General features: G+C 45.2%; 1 protein-coding gene across 2 annotated transcripts; it reads right to left on the reverse strand.

Annotated features, from left to right (window-relative positions):
• Positions 1 to 3,313: 3,313 nt before the first annotated feature.
• On the reverse strand, positions 3,314 to 10,497 carry LOC125514223 (uncharacterized protein At1g51745-like). Of its 2 annotated transcripts, XM_048679514.1 has the most exons (5): positions 9,819 to 10,497; positions 8,114 to 8,322; positions 7,572 to 8,015; positions 7,338 to 7,490; positions 3,314 to 5,273 (listed from the first exon to the last, which is right to left on the reverse strand). In XM_048679514.1, the coding sequence occupies exons 1-5, from the start codon at positions 10,028 to 10,030 to the stop codon at positions 3,913 to 3,915; spliced, it is 2,379 nt and encodes a 792-aa protein (XP_048535471.1). In that variant the 5' UTR covers positions 10,031 to 10,497; the 3' UTR covers positions 3,314 to 3,912. The 2 variants fall into 2 exon arrangements, with proteins under 2 accessions (XP_048535471.1, XP_048535470.1); XM_048679513.1 differs by having other exon boundaries at positions 7,338 to 8,015.
• Positions 10,498 to 16,344: the final 5,847 nt, after the last annotated feature.

Below are 16,344 nucleotides of genomic sequence, written 5' to 3' on the forward strand. Positions count from 1 at the left end.
AACTTGCCCACCGCCATACCATCTGGCCCAGCATCCACCTCATTCAACTGAAGCTTTTGTTGCTCCGCTGCTTCCTTTTTGTCATGGTAGTTCTAGTTTGTTGGTCTGAACCGGTCATGTTTCTGTTTTGGAGTCTGGAGTTTTGGAGGGTTTCCAGCCTGGCTTGGCCTCCTGTGGGATCTTGCAAGATCTCTGTCTGAGCTGCAGATCATAGTGTCCCAGTTATGTAAATTTGGGTGGTGTTGGCTGCTTCTTTTGGGCCTGGTAGTGCTAGTGTGATTAGAGTTTGTAGTGGCTTACTAAGACCATAAAAAGAGCATCATCAGCCTGTTAGAGTTATAATATAAGTCATGTACCCCTTTGTATTTATCCCGTTGTATAAGGGGTTTCCTGCATATGTTCCACACCTGTACATGTATATATATATCGGCCTATGGCCTCATGGGAATACAAGTTGCCTATTCCTAACATGGTATTAGAGCTAGGTTAATTTTTTCGCACGCTGCAACTCGTGCGTTCGATCCCTCCTCTCCAGATCGATCTCCTCTCTCGATCTCTCACCTCTCCCGATCGGCGATCGAAGCAGCAGGCCGCAGGGGGCGATCTCTCTCCTCTCCCGATCGGCGATCGAAGCTGCCGCTCCCGCTCGATCTCTGAATCGCTCGAAGGACTCCATCGAATGATCGCTAAGCACCGAAGCTGCCGCTCCCGCTCGATCTCAGCATCGCTCGAAGGCCGCCTCTGCGTGATCGCTCAGCAGGCCCAGCAGGGATTCGTCCCGCAGGAAGGATTCCATCGCTCCCGCACTGCCACCTCCGCCTGATCGCTCGATCTCATCTCTCGCTCGCAGGCCCGACTTCGGATTCCTAAAAAAAATAAAAAAAATGTCTGCTGCATCAGGCTATGTTGCTGTTCCTCGTTGTCCGATGATCTTTGATGGTACTAACTACACCGAGTTTACTGGCTTCATGCGCATTCACATGCGTGGCATCCGTCTTTGGGGTGTTCTTTCTGGCGAGGTCTGCTGTCCGCCACGTCCGGTTCCTCCGGTGGCTCCTATTCCGCCGACTCCATCGGTTCTTCCTACGGATGCTAATCAGGCCGCCAAGGATGCGGCTAAGCTTGCTGATGAGGCTGCTGATCGTGCTTATGATGAGAGGGTTTTGGCTTATGAGGAGGCTCTTCAGACATATCATGGTCGTGCTTATGAGAGGGTTTTTCCTCAGCATTACACTCGTCGTCCACGACCAGTCGATGCCTCTGTGGATGAGTCGTCATCTTCCTCTCAGCCTACTTATGGCTTGCGTTCTCGTCCTCGTCCGCCTGTTGATCGCTTTGGATTTCCCACCGCTGGTGCTGCTGTTCTTGAGCCGACTTCTTACCGTCAGGCTGTTGTTAATCCTGAATGGCAGTTTGCGATGGCAGAGGAGATTGCTGCTCTTGAACGCACTGGTACCTGGGATCTTGTTTCTCTTCCTCCCGGAGTCCGTCCGATCACTTGTAAGTGGGTCTACAAGGTTAAGACTCGCTCCGATGGTTCTCTTGAGCGTCACAAAGCTCGTCTTGTGGCTCGTGGTTTTCAGCAGGAGCACGGTCGTGATTATGATGAGACTTTTGCTCCTGTGGCCCATATGACCACTGTTCGTACACTTCTTGTCGTTGCCTCTGCACGCCACTGGTCTATATCTCAGCTTGATGTTAAGAATGCCTTTCTTAATGGTGAGCTGCGTGAGGAGGTGTACATGCAGCCACCACCTGGGTATTCTGTTCCTGATGGCATGGTATGTCGTCTTCGTCGCTCTCTCTATGGCCTTAAGCAAGCCCCCCGCGCCTGGTTTGAGCGCTTTGCCTCTGTGATCACTGCTGCTGGTTTTTCAGCAAGTGCTCATGATCCAACATTGTTTATTCACCTTTCTCCTCGTGATCGGACTCTTCTTCTTCTCTATGTTGATGACATGATCATCACGGGGGATGACCCCGAGTATATTGCCTTTGTAAAGGCCCGTCTTAGTGAGCTGTTTCTTATGTCTGATCTTGGACCTCTTCGCTACTTTCTTGGGATTGAAGTCTCTTCTACCTCTGATGTCTTTTTTATATCCCAGGAAAAGTATATCCAGGATCTTCTTGCTTGTGCTGCTCTTACTGACGAGCGCGTTGTTGAGACTCCTATGGAGCTCAATGTTCACCTCCGTGCTACTGATGGTGATCCTCTCCCTGACCCGACGCGTTATCGTCATCTTGTTGGCAGTCTTGTCTATCTAGCTGTCACTCGTCCGGACATCTCTTATCCGGTTCATATTCTGAGTCAGTTTGTCTCTGCTCCCACATCGGTTCACTATAGTCATCTCCTTCGTGTTCTCCGATATCTTCGAGGCACGATCTCTCACCGTCTCTTCTTTCCTCGCTCCAGTTCTTTACAACTTCAGGCCTATTTGGATGCTACGTGGGCTAGTGATCCTTCAGATCGCCGTTCACTTTCTTCTTACTGTGTTTTTCTTGGTGGTTCTCTCATTGCCTGGAAGATGAAGAAACAGCTTGCAGTTTTCCGTTCGAGTGCCGAGGCTGAGTTGCGAGCAATGGCTCTTTTGACGGCAGAGGTGACTTGGTTACGGTGGTTACTTCAGGATTTTGGTGTTTCTGTCACTACACCGACTCTGCTCTTATCTGACAGTACAGGTGCTATCAGCATTGCGCGCGATCCTGTGAAGCATGAGCTCACCAAGCATATTGGTGTTGATGCTTTCTATGTGCGCGCTGGTGTGCAGGATCAGGTTATTGCTCTTCAGTATGTGCCTTTCGAGTTACAGTTGGCGGATTTCCTGACGAAGGCCCAGACTAGAGCACAACATGGCTTTTATCTCTCCAAACTCAGTATTGTTCATCCACCATGAGTTTGAGGGGGGATGTTAGAGTTATAATATAAGTCATGTACCCATTTGTATTTATCCCGTTGTATAAGGGGTTTCCTGCATATGTTCCACACCTGTACATGTATATGTATATATATATATATATATATATATATATATATATATATATATATATATATATATATATATATATATATATCGGCCTATGACCTCATGAAAATACAAGTTGCCTATTCCTAACACTCCCTCCGTTCCAAATTACTCATCACAGAAAAATAGATGTATCTAAAACTAAAATACATCTAGATAAATCCATACCTGCGACAAGTAATTTGGAACGGAGGGAGTAGATTGAAACAACAGATGTTGAGGTTTGATAAAGAGCAAAACACCACAGCTTGAAATGTATCGATCAGAGTGGATACACGAACTAAACACGAGTATTCATGTAAACTTCACAGAGAAAATTACTGTTAACATCATTTGGTGACCGGTGTAGTTCTCACATATTACATCAACTTACTACACATTCTTCCAAACATAGTCGGAGGACCTATTAACCATCGACAATAAATAACACGGAGATCTGGTGAGAATACAATTGAGGACTTATACATGACATCAGGAAATATATGGCCTATTGACTACATGACGATACAGAAGTTTATATAAATAGACATCCTAAAATGCTGAAGTTAGTACTTTACAGGAGACACTGCCAAAAGCCATGGTTACCAACGCTAGTTGCGCCCTTCTAAAGGATGCTCCCCCTTAGTGGAGGTCGCTGGCTGAACTGTTGTCCGAGAACTGAGAAGCACTCGTGTTGAGAGCCTAATTGATCTCAACCTCCAGTTAGAAGTATATAACCGTTATCGATCTTTATATGTTGATGTTGTCATTACTGTTGAAGAGCGCAGCTATCCCTGAGTTATCCAAATGATGCAGCCCAAATGATTGAATAGCTTGACTCTTCAATTTACATAAATGTACATGGAACTTGCAGGACACAGATACCAACCATACTTGGCATTCCTGTTGATTCCTATGTTGGATCTTGTGCCTCAGGACTAACCATTCTCACACGGCGAGCAGCAGCTAGAGGTGGCCTACCAACTGCTTCCAGTATCCTTGTGAACACAACCTTTGCAGGGACACATGTAACTGGTGGAATTGCTCCGTCTGGTTTGATCAAGTCACCGAAAATGCCACTGTGCGTACGCGGCTTTGCTTGAGTGCCACCTCCATGATGCCTTCTTCCAGTGGGAATGGAAGAGAGGGTTCTGACCTTCTGGCTTGACAGACTTGCCTTCTTGGATGGCTTCTTTTGAGATTTGGATGCCGATGACCTCTTCTTACTATTTGACATGCTTTTCTTATCACCCTTAACCTGGTGATTTGCGGAAGTTGAGTATTTACTGAAGACTGGTTTCATTTCCCAGTCTGGATATGCAAGCCTGCCTTCATTGCCACAGTCCATTGATGCTCCTAAAGGATTAGAACGGGGAATTCTTTGCATGGCTGTCCTCCTGCCTGTATGCCAGGCAGTTGGAGCTCCTGTGCTCTCTTCCATACTAATATCACCACCAGAAACCAGGTGGTCAGTGGAACCATCAACAAGTATTTCAATTTGGATAGGGTGTCCAACAATTGCTTTGCCATCCAGTCTGCTCATCAAGGAAACAAGAGGAACATGCTCTCCATGGTAGCTGGCTTGGACCTTCAAGTCAATATCAAACAACATTGGGCCCATGCGACCCAAACGTGAACTGCCATTTCTTTGGTAAAATGAAGGTTCGTCCCAATATGCCTTCCGATCAACACGAAATATCTGATCTGTATCCCAGTTAGGTGGAGAAATCTTGGAAGAATCATTTTCATAGTCATTATAATAGATATAGCTTCGGCTAAGATCTCTTGTAGCTCTCAAAGATGTTGGGTATGTTCGACTATGATACAAGTTAACCTCAGGGTGGCTTGTGCCCTCGAATAGATCTGTTTCATCAGAATCATAGTGGGGCTCCTCTTTGATTTGGTTACTAAGCACTTGCTGATCGGATGTCTGCACACTCTCTTTTCTATGATTTATACCATTTGTGTTGTACACAGATCCTTTCATGAGACCATTGGGTTTATCCAAACAGGATTTTCCATCCGTCATATGGGTTGATTTCTTCACTGCACTACGGTTATTACGTTTACCTTTTATATGCCAGCGGGAGACACCCTGCTCAGAAGAACCATCCTCTTCCTCTGATTGATTCAATTGATGCATATAAGCAGAATAGGCGACCTCATTGTCATCATCATCATCATCATAATTATCCACATGTCCAAACCTGTCAGAAGTCCGAAGGAAATAAGGATCACGGGGGCGTAACTCTGGAGGCAGAATCCTATTAGCACCTGTTCATAAGAACACCATAAGAAAGGTGATCAAACAAGGAAAAATTCAAAACTCCACAGAGAACTAGAACAAAATAACAAGGTACAGTAAGAGATTCTGAACCGCAGTAATAATGAAGGCTTAGCTATAGTAAAACATGCATCACAAAATAGGTACGTTCTATTTATTTAAAGCAAGTTATCGAAATCTTTCTGTCTAGTGAAACACCAATGGGGCACGATGTGATGTGCATGAACACCAACATTTGACTCAAGTTATTGTATATAAACAACCCTCATTAGTTCACTTGTTTCTCAAAATTAAGGTGGCATATTGGGAAGAGAAGTGCACAGTGCAGTAACGGTGAAGCTGAAGGGAATGGTGTTTTGAAATCGTGGTGGAGAGAAGGGGAGAGAGATGTGAACAGCTGTGTTAAAAAAGGAAGAAAGTGCGTAAAGCTTTCCAAAGTGGAGAGCCAGACTTGTTCTTGAACCACACAATGCAATATTCCATGTTTGACAGGATTCATCTAACATAAATAGCTCAATGAGTTTGTTGTCATATAAGAGCTTGGTCACACACACAAGGTGACTCATCCTTGTGAATTTGAAACCTGTACTTTTATAATGCTATGATAACATTATCTCTAACCATCCGATCAAGTTATCTAATGGCTAACCAAACGTTACTGCAGGGTGAGCTCTCAGTTGGCTAGAGGTGCGAGTGCGTGCCCAGACCACCCAGGTTCGAGGCTTGGACTCCGCAGGGTGAGCTCACACTAGTTTCTTAACAAGGGCAGCCCGGTGCACGTAGCTCCTGCTTGCGGGTCCGGGGAAGGGTCCGACCACTTTGGGTCTTCTGTACGCAGCCTTTCCCTACATTTCTGCAAGAGGCTGTTTCCAGGACTTGAACCCGTGACCTCATGGTCACAAGGCAACAGCTTTACCGCTGTGCCAAGACTGCCTCCGCAGGCTCCGCAGAGTGAGCTCACACTAGTTTCTTCTAACTAAAAATTCCAAAGGTGCTAGTGTCCATTGGTAGAGTTTTTTAATCCATCTAATGGTTTATATTTAGATCTTTCCTTTTAACATAGCATGCTTGTCTCATGTAATCACATTCTACCATACAACAGCTCTGATTTATTGTTGACATGCCCCATTCGGAACGAGTAATTAGTCACGAGTCATGAAAAAAATCATACTGCCCCATCATACATATGAAGTTTTGGGCATGGGCATGTTGTCCAACATGTATTCCTCTTACTTACCAATTATCCAGTGCACTTAACTGTGTTGTGCACATAAATTAATAAATGGAAACCCCTACACTTCATGAATGATTCAAGTGCTCAAGGACATATACAGGTGGGTCGATTATGCGGTATTTAGGTGGATCACAGTCAGAAGTGCAAAAATTACCCTCTTGGGCACTTGGTCTAACCTACCAAGTTTGGATTGTGTTTAAAGAAGATATATGGGACTATGTGATTAGACAGCAATGTTCTAGCCACAAGCCAAAGCATCTGCACAAACCAAACATTTGTGACACCATCTTTAAGAAAGAAAATCTATGCAGATTTAAAAAAAATGAGTAGACTTCAGCTGTTAGCTGCACCTTTTGAAACTAATGATCTATAGTGACATAACAAGGAGGATGATATTAGCATGAAAGGCTATCTAATTCTCTGACTAAATCCATTATGCAGTGACTTTTATTAGACAGGAAGCCTAATGTGGCAGACATGTAGGCGCCATGTTGCCTAGAACCACATTGAAATGATCAAAGCCGCTTTAGAATAGTCTGCCAGGGACATTTTACCTAGTTTTGAAAGTTGATGATTACATTTGTCCTGTTTTATTGTTCAGGTGGGTACGTGCAGTCAGGAAATAGTTGGGGTGTGAGAAGTACATGTTTTCCTTTGTCAAATTTGATTTGGATACTTCAATGCTACAACTATAAAATGTTGGCAGCATGTACGCTGGGTGATGCAAAAATTATCTGTTACCATATTTAGCAATGTGAATTCACATAGTCCTACTACTTAACAATGAAAAGAGGGAAGTTAACAAGGGGTACACACGTACTTTGCAAAAGCTCCGTATCATCTTCTGTTTCACTTTCTGAGCATTCCCTCTCTGAAGACTCAGATACGTGTTTCTCAACAAAGTCTGAAGATGTATGTTCCTCAGAAGAGGAATCTGGATGCTGAAGATAACTTTCGGTGTCAAAATCAGCTCCTGTAGAAACCATTTGAGCAGAAGGTAAATCACTATGACTATGAGTTTCACCAGAATCACTAGGCAGGTATGCATATATACTTCTTTTAGCCCGATAGGTGGCAGGTGATGGATCTTTATCTCCCCCAATTAAGATAGCCCCATAATCATCATTGTGCGGCAAGTGCTGCGTCAAGTTTGCACTGCTCTGCAAGACTTGAACAAGTGGTCGGTGTCTGTCACATTTTTCAATAGATTCATCGAAATCACTTCCATCCGATCTATTCTTTTTCACAATTGTACAATTCTCCTTGCTCTCTAAACTTGCTCCACCCTGAATATGTCTCACATGGGATAAGTCTCCAATGTGGTTACTGATAAGATTCTCTGAGGTGCCCTGCGACTCTGAAAAGTTTATCTTCAAACCGGCATTGAGAAAATACTGCCCAGCTTCTTTTTTTGCAGGAAGAGCAGATACATCTTTTCTTTTCCTCTTTTTGCTCTTGTAGCGAGTACTTCCAAGGTCTTTGCGATGTTTCGTGCAAGCTGCATTTCATGTCAGCTTTATCATATCCATACATCCTATTTAAGTAACTAAAGGATGAAAAAAGCTTATTTAACGTTGTCAATCTAAGAGGGCGTACCAGAAAAGTAGGCAGGTCTGAAACCTTGAGTCTGATGCAGTTTCCTCTCTAATTCAAGGGCATGAAGAATGGCATCTTCTCTCCGTGCATATTTCTCTCTTTTCTTCGAAAGAGTCCCTTGAGTAGCCTCTGCCCTCTCAATGCAGGCATCGAACTCCCCACACCTAAATGCTTTAACGCGCTTTGATTTCTCAAGGTTGTACCAGTCACTGTGAAAAAATAAGAGGATGAAAAGTTTATACAAAATGAAGAATTTGTCATAACTCAGAAACTTTGAAGATGTGGAAAGACAAATTTACACTAGTTGAGTGCATGGGGAAAGAACAAAAGATATTAACAGCTATTAATTCCTGAAGAAAACAGTCCCAGCGAAATAGAACAGGAAACTAAGCTCAAACTGTAATAAATATGTGTCTGCTATTCAGAATACGGATTAGCAAAATAACTAGTTTGCGACTTTTCAAGAAATATGCTTAATAGTAACTGACAAAATATTAAACATTACTATTTCACTTGAGCAGAAGATTAGTAGGTTTCCCTCCCTCCTGTTTGGTTTCTACAAAACTACTGTTTTCTATGAGATACGCAAACAAATAAAATCAATTGATTGTTTCCTACAAAATCAACAAACCAAACACAGAAACAATATACGAACCGTATAATACGTAATCAAATATGATTCAGGTGCTTCAGAAATAAGGGGTGAAACAAATTGGCATCAACTTTTTTTTATTCATTCAGCCTTCGTAAAACAAATAATTTTCACTAAATACCTAGCTACAGGATACAATTAAAAACAGCCGTGCAAGGTCCCCAAAAAATAACAATTTAACAGTTTGAACGTGCAACAACTATGTAAGGGCATCTACAATCGTTGGCACTTATCTAGGTGCTTAAACAGGAAAAGATATATACCAGTGTCTCTCTTCCAGTGCTAGGCGCTAACCGCCGGCACTAATCACGATTAGAAACATAGTTCAACAAGGCACGCCTAGGCGGGCACTTAAGCACGCCTAGGCTCTAGCAAAACACCTAGTGCTTAACGTGCGCATAATTGTGTTTAAGCATGCGCTTTAGTCAGAAGAACACAAGGCGCTGGGAAAACATACAATTGATGCCTAGCGCTTTTTTTACTTTGATTAGAAATATATTCGCAAAAAACACAATTAGAAATAGCGCTTCTTGTCTCTTCTCGTGTGGAAAAAATTGACAACCGCTCGTGGCAAGATTTTGCGCCAATGCCGCATCAGACGCCAGGAATTGATGATGCAACTGCCGATCGACTGGGAAATATTCCCTGACGCCCTCTCCTAGCGCCGGACGTTGGAGATGGCCTAATGTATGATGTGAACAGCTCTAAATTTCATCTCAAAATGCATGCACAGAACGCAAATAAACTGGTAGCGAGCTTAACAGCGGGCATGAAAATAAGATTTCCTGGTACAACCAGAGGCGGAGCCACCTTCCAGGCTCCTCGAACGAAACTTCATTGGAGTTGTAGCAGGATTTAGGACTCAACTGGCTGATTTCATGGACAAATGCTACTCTTAGTGATAGCAGTTAGACTCTGCCTAGGCATTGTTTCTTCCATCAAAGTTCCAAACTCAGCGTCCCAAAAGCATCAGAAACAAGTGCTAATCGAACTTGACAGGGCGCCTTCTTCTTCTTGAGAAGACAAGCAAAAAGGCAGGAGTTGAAAACTTACACGCTGGCGTCCTCGCGGCCGAGAAGCTTGACCGGCGTGCCGGACCTTGGAGACATGATCTGCGATGGCGGCAGCTCGGATTGGCCCAGGATCCTGCCGGGCCACCAGGAGCCGTTCCTCCGGCGCACCCACACGATGGTCCCCGGCGAGGTGTCCCCGACGCTGCAGCAGCCCTCGTCCGCGTCTCCTCCTCCCTCCGAGCCTCCCCCCATCCCGCGCCGCCCCCCACCGCCAGGCCAAACCCTAACGAACTAACCGCGCCTCCTCAGCCCGCTTCTAGAAGCTTCCCTCGCCCTCGAGATCTGCCTTCCATTCAAGTCACGGGGGGCGCCGGCACCCGGGAGGCGCCCCGCCCGGCGCCTCCTCCGCGCGGCAGGCTCGGGCGAGATCGCGCTGCCCTCGCCCCCGCTCCGCCTCCGGCAGCTTCTAGAAGCTTCCCCCGCGGGACTCCTGGGGCCTCCTCCTCGTCCTCGTCCTCCCTCTCCTCTCCTCCACCCTCCGAGGGGCGGGGCGGGGGCCCGGCGGTGCGCTGGCTCGCGGCCGGCACGGCGGACGGCTCCGGCGCGGCTCCGGTGTGTGTTTCTTCTGGCTCCTCGTTCCAGAAGGAAAAATAAAGAAAGTGGGAAATAGAAAGGTGTTCTTTTCTCTTTTCTTTTGGAGCGGTTTGTTGGTCTTGGCTGGTCTGGACCGCGTGGAGGGAGGGAGAGGGGAAGGGACAAGAGACGGCAACCGACGCGGTCGCTGGTCGAGCCCGGGTCGAACCCAGGAGCGGCGCCAGCGGCCGCGCCTGAGAAGGAACCGCGAAGGGTCGGTCCATGCGCCGGGTGCCGACGGAGGCGTCTCGCCTGTGGTTTTTCGGGTTTCCACTTCCACATGGATCGGTGGTACACGCACGTTAAGACAGGAACAATTTTTTATATATATACAAGTAATAAAAGAGCATCTACAATGGGACCTCTCTTACCCTCTCAGCGGAAAACCTACACAAGATTCGGATAAAAAGGACAGCACTAGACGCCGATCGTAAACTTACACAGGGTTCAGATAAAAAGGGCCGCATCAGACGCCGGTCGACTGGCGCCATTCCCCCAGCCGGTCACATCTCGAGTGTATGTTGCGTTGTCTCTCAAGCGTCGGATCAAGCCCCGCTTTGATCCCTTCTCGCGACCCTTCCCTTCCCCTCCCCCCTCACATCATCGCACACGGGAGGGAGAGTGATAGTGAGAGCCGCCGACCCAACTGCCATGGACGTGTGAGGCCTCGTCGTTGGTGGTGATTGCAACCTCACTCTTGTCGTCAAAGCAGCACCCACCGTCGTCCGCATCCCTCACCATCACTAGCTTGTGTTGCAGCTCCTACCGTGGATGGATCGTTGCTCCGACATCGCCGCCTCATAGCAGCGGCCAAAAGCAGTTGCAGTTTGTTTGTCCAATGGTTGCAGCACCGATGCGCCGCCAGCGCCCATGCCGTCGACGCTCGCCGCCCCATGGTTGCAACCCCAGGTGCACCGCCCGCCGCCCTCGTCATTGATGCTCGCGGCATGGGTGGACGCCGCTCGCACAACCGTCGCCTCTTGGCCGCCAATTGCACCGGTTTTATAACTACCCGCCCACTTACGGAGCAGCGTTTGATAGACTCTAAGTGAGTCGATCCTCATCCGGAGAGCATGCGAGGACATCATGTGTAGGACATGGCATATACATTGTACTTAAGACTTAGAGATGACAATATCTAGTTGCGTCTCTGTAAGTGCATCTAGTGCCATCCCTAGTTGGTTTTGGAGTATTGACGACAAACCTAATTGAGGGACTAATGTGTTTGTGAGAATTGCAGGAAAACACAGGTAGAAGTCCCTCCATTGATTCGGTTTACTACCAGAGATGACCCCTAAAAATGAATGAAGACATTGAAGTCAAAGGTGGTATATGAAGATATTCACATTGAAGACTATGACAACAGAAGACACGTTATGAAGCCTATGGAACTCGAAGACTTAGACCTTTCGTAGTTTTTTTTATCTTTGTTGAGTCATAGGAACCACCGTACTGTTAAGTGGGGTCCAGGAGAACAAGTCAGAATGACTTAAGTGATGCCTAAATCAAAAAACCTATGTCTTCGAGTGAAGACAATGAGAGCAAATCTTGTCCAGAGCCGGACAAGTCAGCTTTGCTTGTAGCCCAAGTAAAGTTGCCATGAGAGTTCGAAATCTGACCGTTGAGACACGTGTCAGTTCCTTAGTGACCCAGGGTCATTTCGGACAAATCAGGTCGGGTTGCCAAGTGGCTATAAATAGCCCACCCCCACAACCACAAACAGTGGCTGCTCAGATTTCAGTGCACGGCTTTTGTCGTTTGAGAGCAACCCACCTCGAAGCCTTTGAGAGAAAATTCCTAGTGAGGAGAAAAGCCCTAACCACCCAGAGCCAGAGTAAATTGGGCATCACTTAAGTCTTCTTGTCTGTGTGATCTAAAGACTTATTACACTTGAGGACTGTGAATCCTCCAGACGGTTAGGCGTCGCGTTCAGAGCATCCAAGAGACATTGTGGATTGCCAGTGAACGAAGTCTGTGAAGGTTTGGGAGTCCACCTTGAAGACTTGCCAGAGTGATTGGGCGAGGACTAAGTGACCTTAGCTCAAGGAGATTACGGTGAGGACTTGGTGTCCTGAACTGTGTGTTCAGGACTGGGTGTCCGGGACTGTGTGTCCTAAGGTTTAAATACCTAGCCGCTCCAACCAGACGTACAGTTGTCACAGCAACTGGAACTGGTCCAACATATCATTGTCTTCAACGAGTCATTGGTTTCATCTTCACTTCCTTCTCTTGTTGTTACTCATTGTGAAGTCATTGCGTGCTTGCTTTATCATTTGTCTTCACAACGTGAATGCATGATCTGTTTGGCTTCATAACTTCTTCCCACTTGATCCTTATTACACTGAAGCTGTTTGTCACTGTGCTTTCACTCTATTGAATACATGACCATGGCTGGCCTAGTATAATCTAACTTCCGCTGCATAGTAATAGGCATAATCTTCACTGTTTGTCTTCATAACTCCCAAGTTTTGAAGACTTTCATAAAAATCGCCTATTCACCCCCCCTCTAGTCGATATAACGCACTTTCAGTCTCAAAGTGGGTCTATTCGACTCGGTGATCTTTATCCCCGAGTCCATACTATCGGTTTAACATCTCTATGCTCATGACTTATGAAACATAGTCATCAATCGGCGTATACTAGTCAAAGGATATGTGTTGACATAACCTCATCAATTAGGGACCATTAGAACAACCACCATACAAAAATATATTTCCACAAACAAGTCACATAGTTATTGATACATATCACTGATGATGTTCAAGGACAATACAAAAGACTCATGAATACATAGGAAAATTTCATCACATGATTGTCTCTAGGGCATATAGTGCTCATCCCGGAATCAAGTGTCCCAAAGCGAGGACGTGACGACGTGCCTGGGATCATCGGCGAGGTCTAGCGGCAACGAGCCCCGGCGGCGGTTGATCTCGAGAAGCCGCGCACTCGCCGGAATGGCCAACACTGGCACCCGATCCGGGCTCATATGCCAGCTGGTTGGCAGGTGGACGTCTGGCCACAACAGTGGGGGGAGGTGTCGCAGTAGCGCTAGCACACCTTCATCTCCACGTACGGGCGTATCCGTGTCGCATCGGCGCGTGGGGCAATGGTGAAGCTGATGACGTCACGCGAGCCTCGCGGGCCTGAAGAAGACCCCGCCTCACGGCCGTGCTTCTCCGGCTTGGCTATGGCGGACGACGGCATGCTCTAGGACTAGTCGGGGCTCGAGGGGTAGGAAGAGTGTGGAAGCGTCGAAGATGCAAATGGGGACAAGGATGTGGACGACCGGTCCATGACTTCGGTATTAAAAAATGACGCTTGGGTGGCGGCCATCGACAGGCGGGCCTGTGTCATGCATGCAACTTAAATGTAAGCGGTGGGAGCTCAGGTTTACTTCGGACTAGTAACCATGCACGTGCACGCACATGTCCCTCATCAAATATAAATGTGAATATGCTCAAAGTACCCAAAATTTAAAATCCATGTCCTAGTATAATTTTTTAAAAATGTTCATAAATGGGAATCTATATATAAGTATTCTAGAATGAGCTTTCGGAGATAAATTATAGTTGAACATAAGAATCTTAAGATTTCTTTCAAAAACCAATAAATACATTCAGTAAACACCATGCTAGGTGTATGCCAAGTGCACTTCATAGAGTTTTACACTGAACAAATACTATGCCGAGTACATATCTGCCTTTGCAGGGTGCTCAACATAGAATGTTTTTTATGTAGTGTATTTGCCCAAAGAAAAATTTCAACATCACAAACTGCAGGCTCCTCATAGAGAAAGATCGTTTTGATATACTGAAGAGGCATTTAATATTAATGTGAAAATAAATGAGGTTACATCTATTGTTAACATGGTATATAGATACAATCCACCAAATACAAATAGGGCTATTCAAACAAGACTTCAAATCGTAATCTGAAAATAAGGAGGTGCACTTAACTTTGGTGGCAAACAGAGCACATAACAAATCTGACGTGAATTATCATATGCATGTGTGCAAATGCACATACAAAGTAATGCACAATTTTTTTTCAATATTCAAGCTTGTACTATGTACAAATAACCAAGTCAAAAAATATTGCAGTACGATCGAATATTGGAAATCAACTACATATGTTCAGATTTTCAGTGTAAAAACAGGGCAATAAAGCAGGAATACAACGACGCTGGATGTCTCCAAGCAGCTCAAAGCAAAATCCTGTCAAGCAATGACCTCACTATGTGTGTCGCTGCTGTTGATGGCGTCTTTGTCTTCTATGCATGACAGAAGCAACTTATATGGGACATGAAGATGACAATAACTGTTGCACGGGCATGGTCCCAAGCTAAGCTATGCTCGCTTGAATTAGAATTTGGCGAAGAGCATTGTTGTATCATCACTTGTGTCTGAATTAGAATATATGATAGCTGTGTTGCAAACAGAATATTCAGTTTCGCTATTTCTATAAGTAAAATAAAAACCACAATCCATCAGTGTGTAATTCCATCTATCAACAGAAGGCCATATATTTTATTTAACTTTGAATGCAGATTGGCCTATTTCTTAGCAAAAGAGTCCATATCTGGAAAAAGAAATTTTGGATTGGAAAATGCATTTAGGAAATTTCAAACCAGAATCACTATGTCTTAAGCTCAACTTAATTGGAAGAACCACTACGAAGTTTTCAATACAAAATAGTCAGATTGTTACGCAAAAAAACATTGAGAGTAGCATTACTACATGTGGAAATCATCATAATAATTAGAAGAGCATACCCTGCCCAGATGGATAGGGGAGCCGATACATATAGACCAGTGTGCAACACATGTAATCAACAAATATAAGGTGAGATTCTACTCACCATATTTGTGTCGCAAAATCAATTTCAACAGTATAATCTAATAGTAGAGGGTAAACATAGATAAGTGTTTACCTCTTGTCCGATGTCTTTGTTGATGCCATTGACATTTCCAAAATCGTCCTGCAACCTTCCATTTATGTGATTGTTATAAATACACCTCAAATCTGATGTGATCACAAACTGTAAAAAATAAAATGAGCAGATAAGCATCACATTCCAACCATAATCCATCAAACTTTAATAAGTAATACATAGATAAGCTATAAAAACTATTTTCTTAATTCAGTGAAAGCACAAAAGAAACATTACTGGATGAGGTAATAAAGAATAGCTAAATGATGCAACACTGGGAACATATTCAGATTTCAGAATACAATAAGTTTGAGGCTCGTATTAAAAAGGAACTTCAATGCCCTTCATTTGATTTTGCTGGAGAATGTTTCAAGGGATTTCTGAATAACTTTATCGTTTCTAACTAAATTGAAAGGTTAGTTTGTAAAGCCAAATATCAAATTAGCATTGAAAAGAATACATATAGATTACACGTTTGCACTTAGTTTATGTACATACCCAGCACCGGGGTGTACCTTCATGTGATTGAAGGCTGATGTAGAGAGTGTTGGGTTATGTAGCATAAATTCAAAATTTTCCTACGTGTCACCAAGATCTATCTATGGAGTCATCTAGCAACGAGGGAGGAGTGGATCTACATACCCTTGTAGATCGCGCGCGGAAGCGTTCAAGAGAACGGGGTTGATGGAGTCGTACTCGTCGTGATCCAAATCACCGATGATCCTAGCGCCGAACGGACGGCATCTCCGCGTTCAACACACGTACGGAGCAGCGACGTCTCCTCCTTCTTGATCCAACAAGGGGGAAGGAGAGGTTGATGGAGATCCAACAGCACGACAGCGTGGTGGAAGTAGCGGGATTCCAACAGGGCTTCGCCAAGCGCTGCGGGAGGAAGGAGATGTGTCATGGGAGGGAGAGGGAGGCGCCAGGCCTTAGATTGGTTTGCCCTCCCTTTCCCCCACTATATATAGGGCCAAGGGAGAGGGGGAGGGCACAGCCTTGCC

Source organism: Triticum urartu, chromosome 6, assembly GCF_003073215.2.
Source record: "Triticum urartu cultivar G1812 chromosome 6, Tu2.1, whole genome shotgun sequence".
Lineage (NCBI taxonomy): Eukaryota > Viridiplantae > Streptophyta > Magnoliopsida > Poales > Poaceae > Triticum > Triticum urartu.

Bases quoted from the DNA above. Each gene is read 5' to 3' on its own strand.
- LOC125514223 (XM_048679513.1), bottom strand. From the start codon at position 10,030: ATGGGGGGAGGCTCGGAGGGAGGAGGAGACGCGGACGAGGGCTGCTGC. The intron at 8,323-9,818 runs GTAAGTTTTCAA...ATTTTTTCACAG, and splicing joins GGCCGCGAGGACGCCAGCGT to TGACTGGTACAACCTTGAGA. The intron at 5,274-7,337 runs GTACGTGTGTAC...TCTTATGAACAG, and splicing joins TGATACGGAGCTTTTGCAAA to GTGCTAATAGGATTCTGCCT.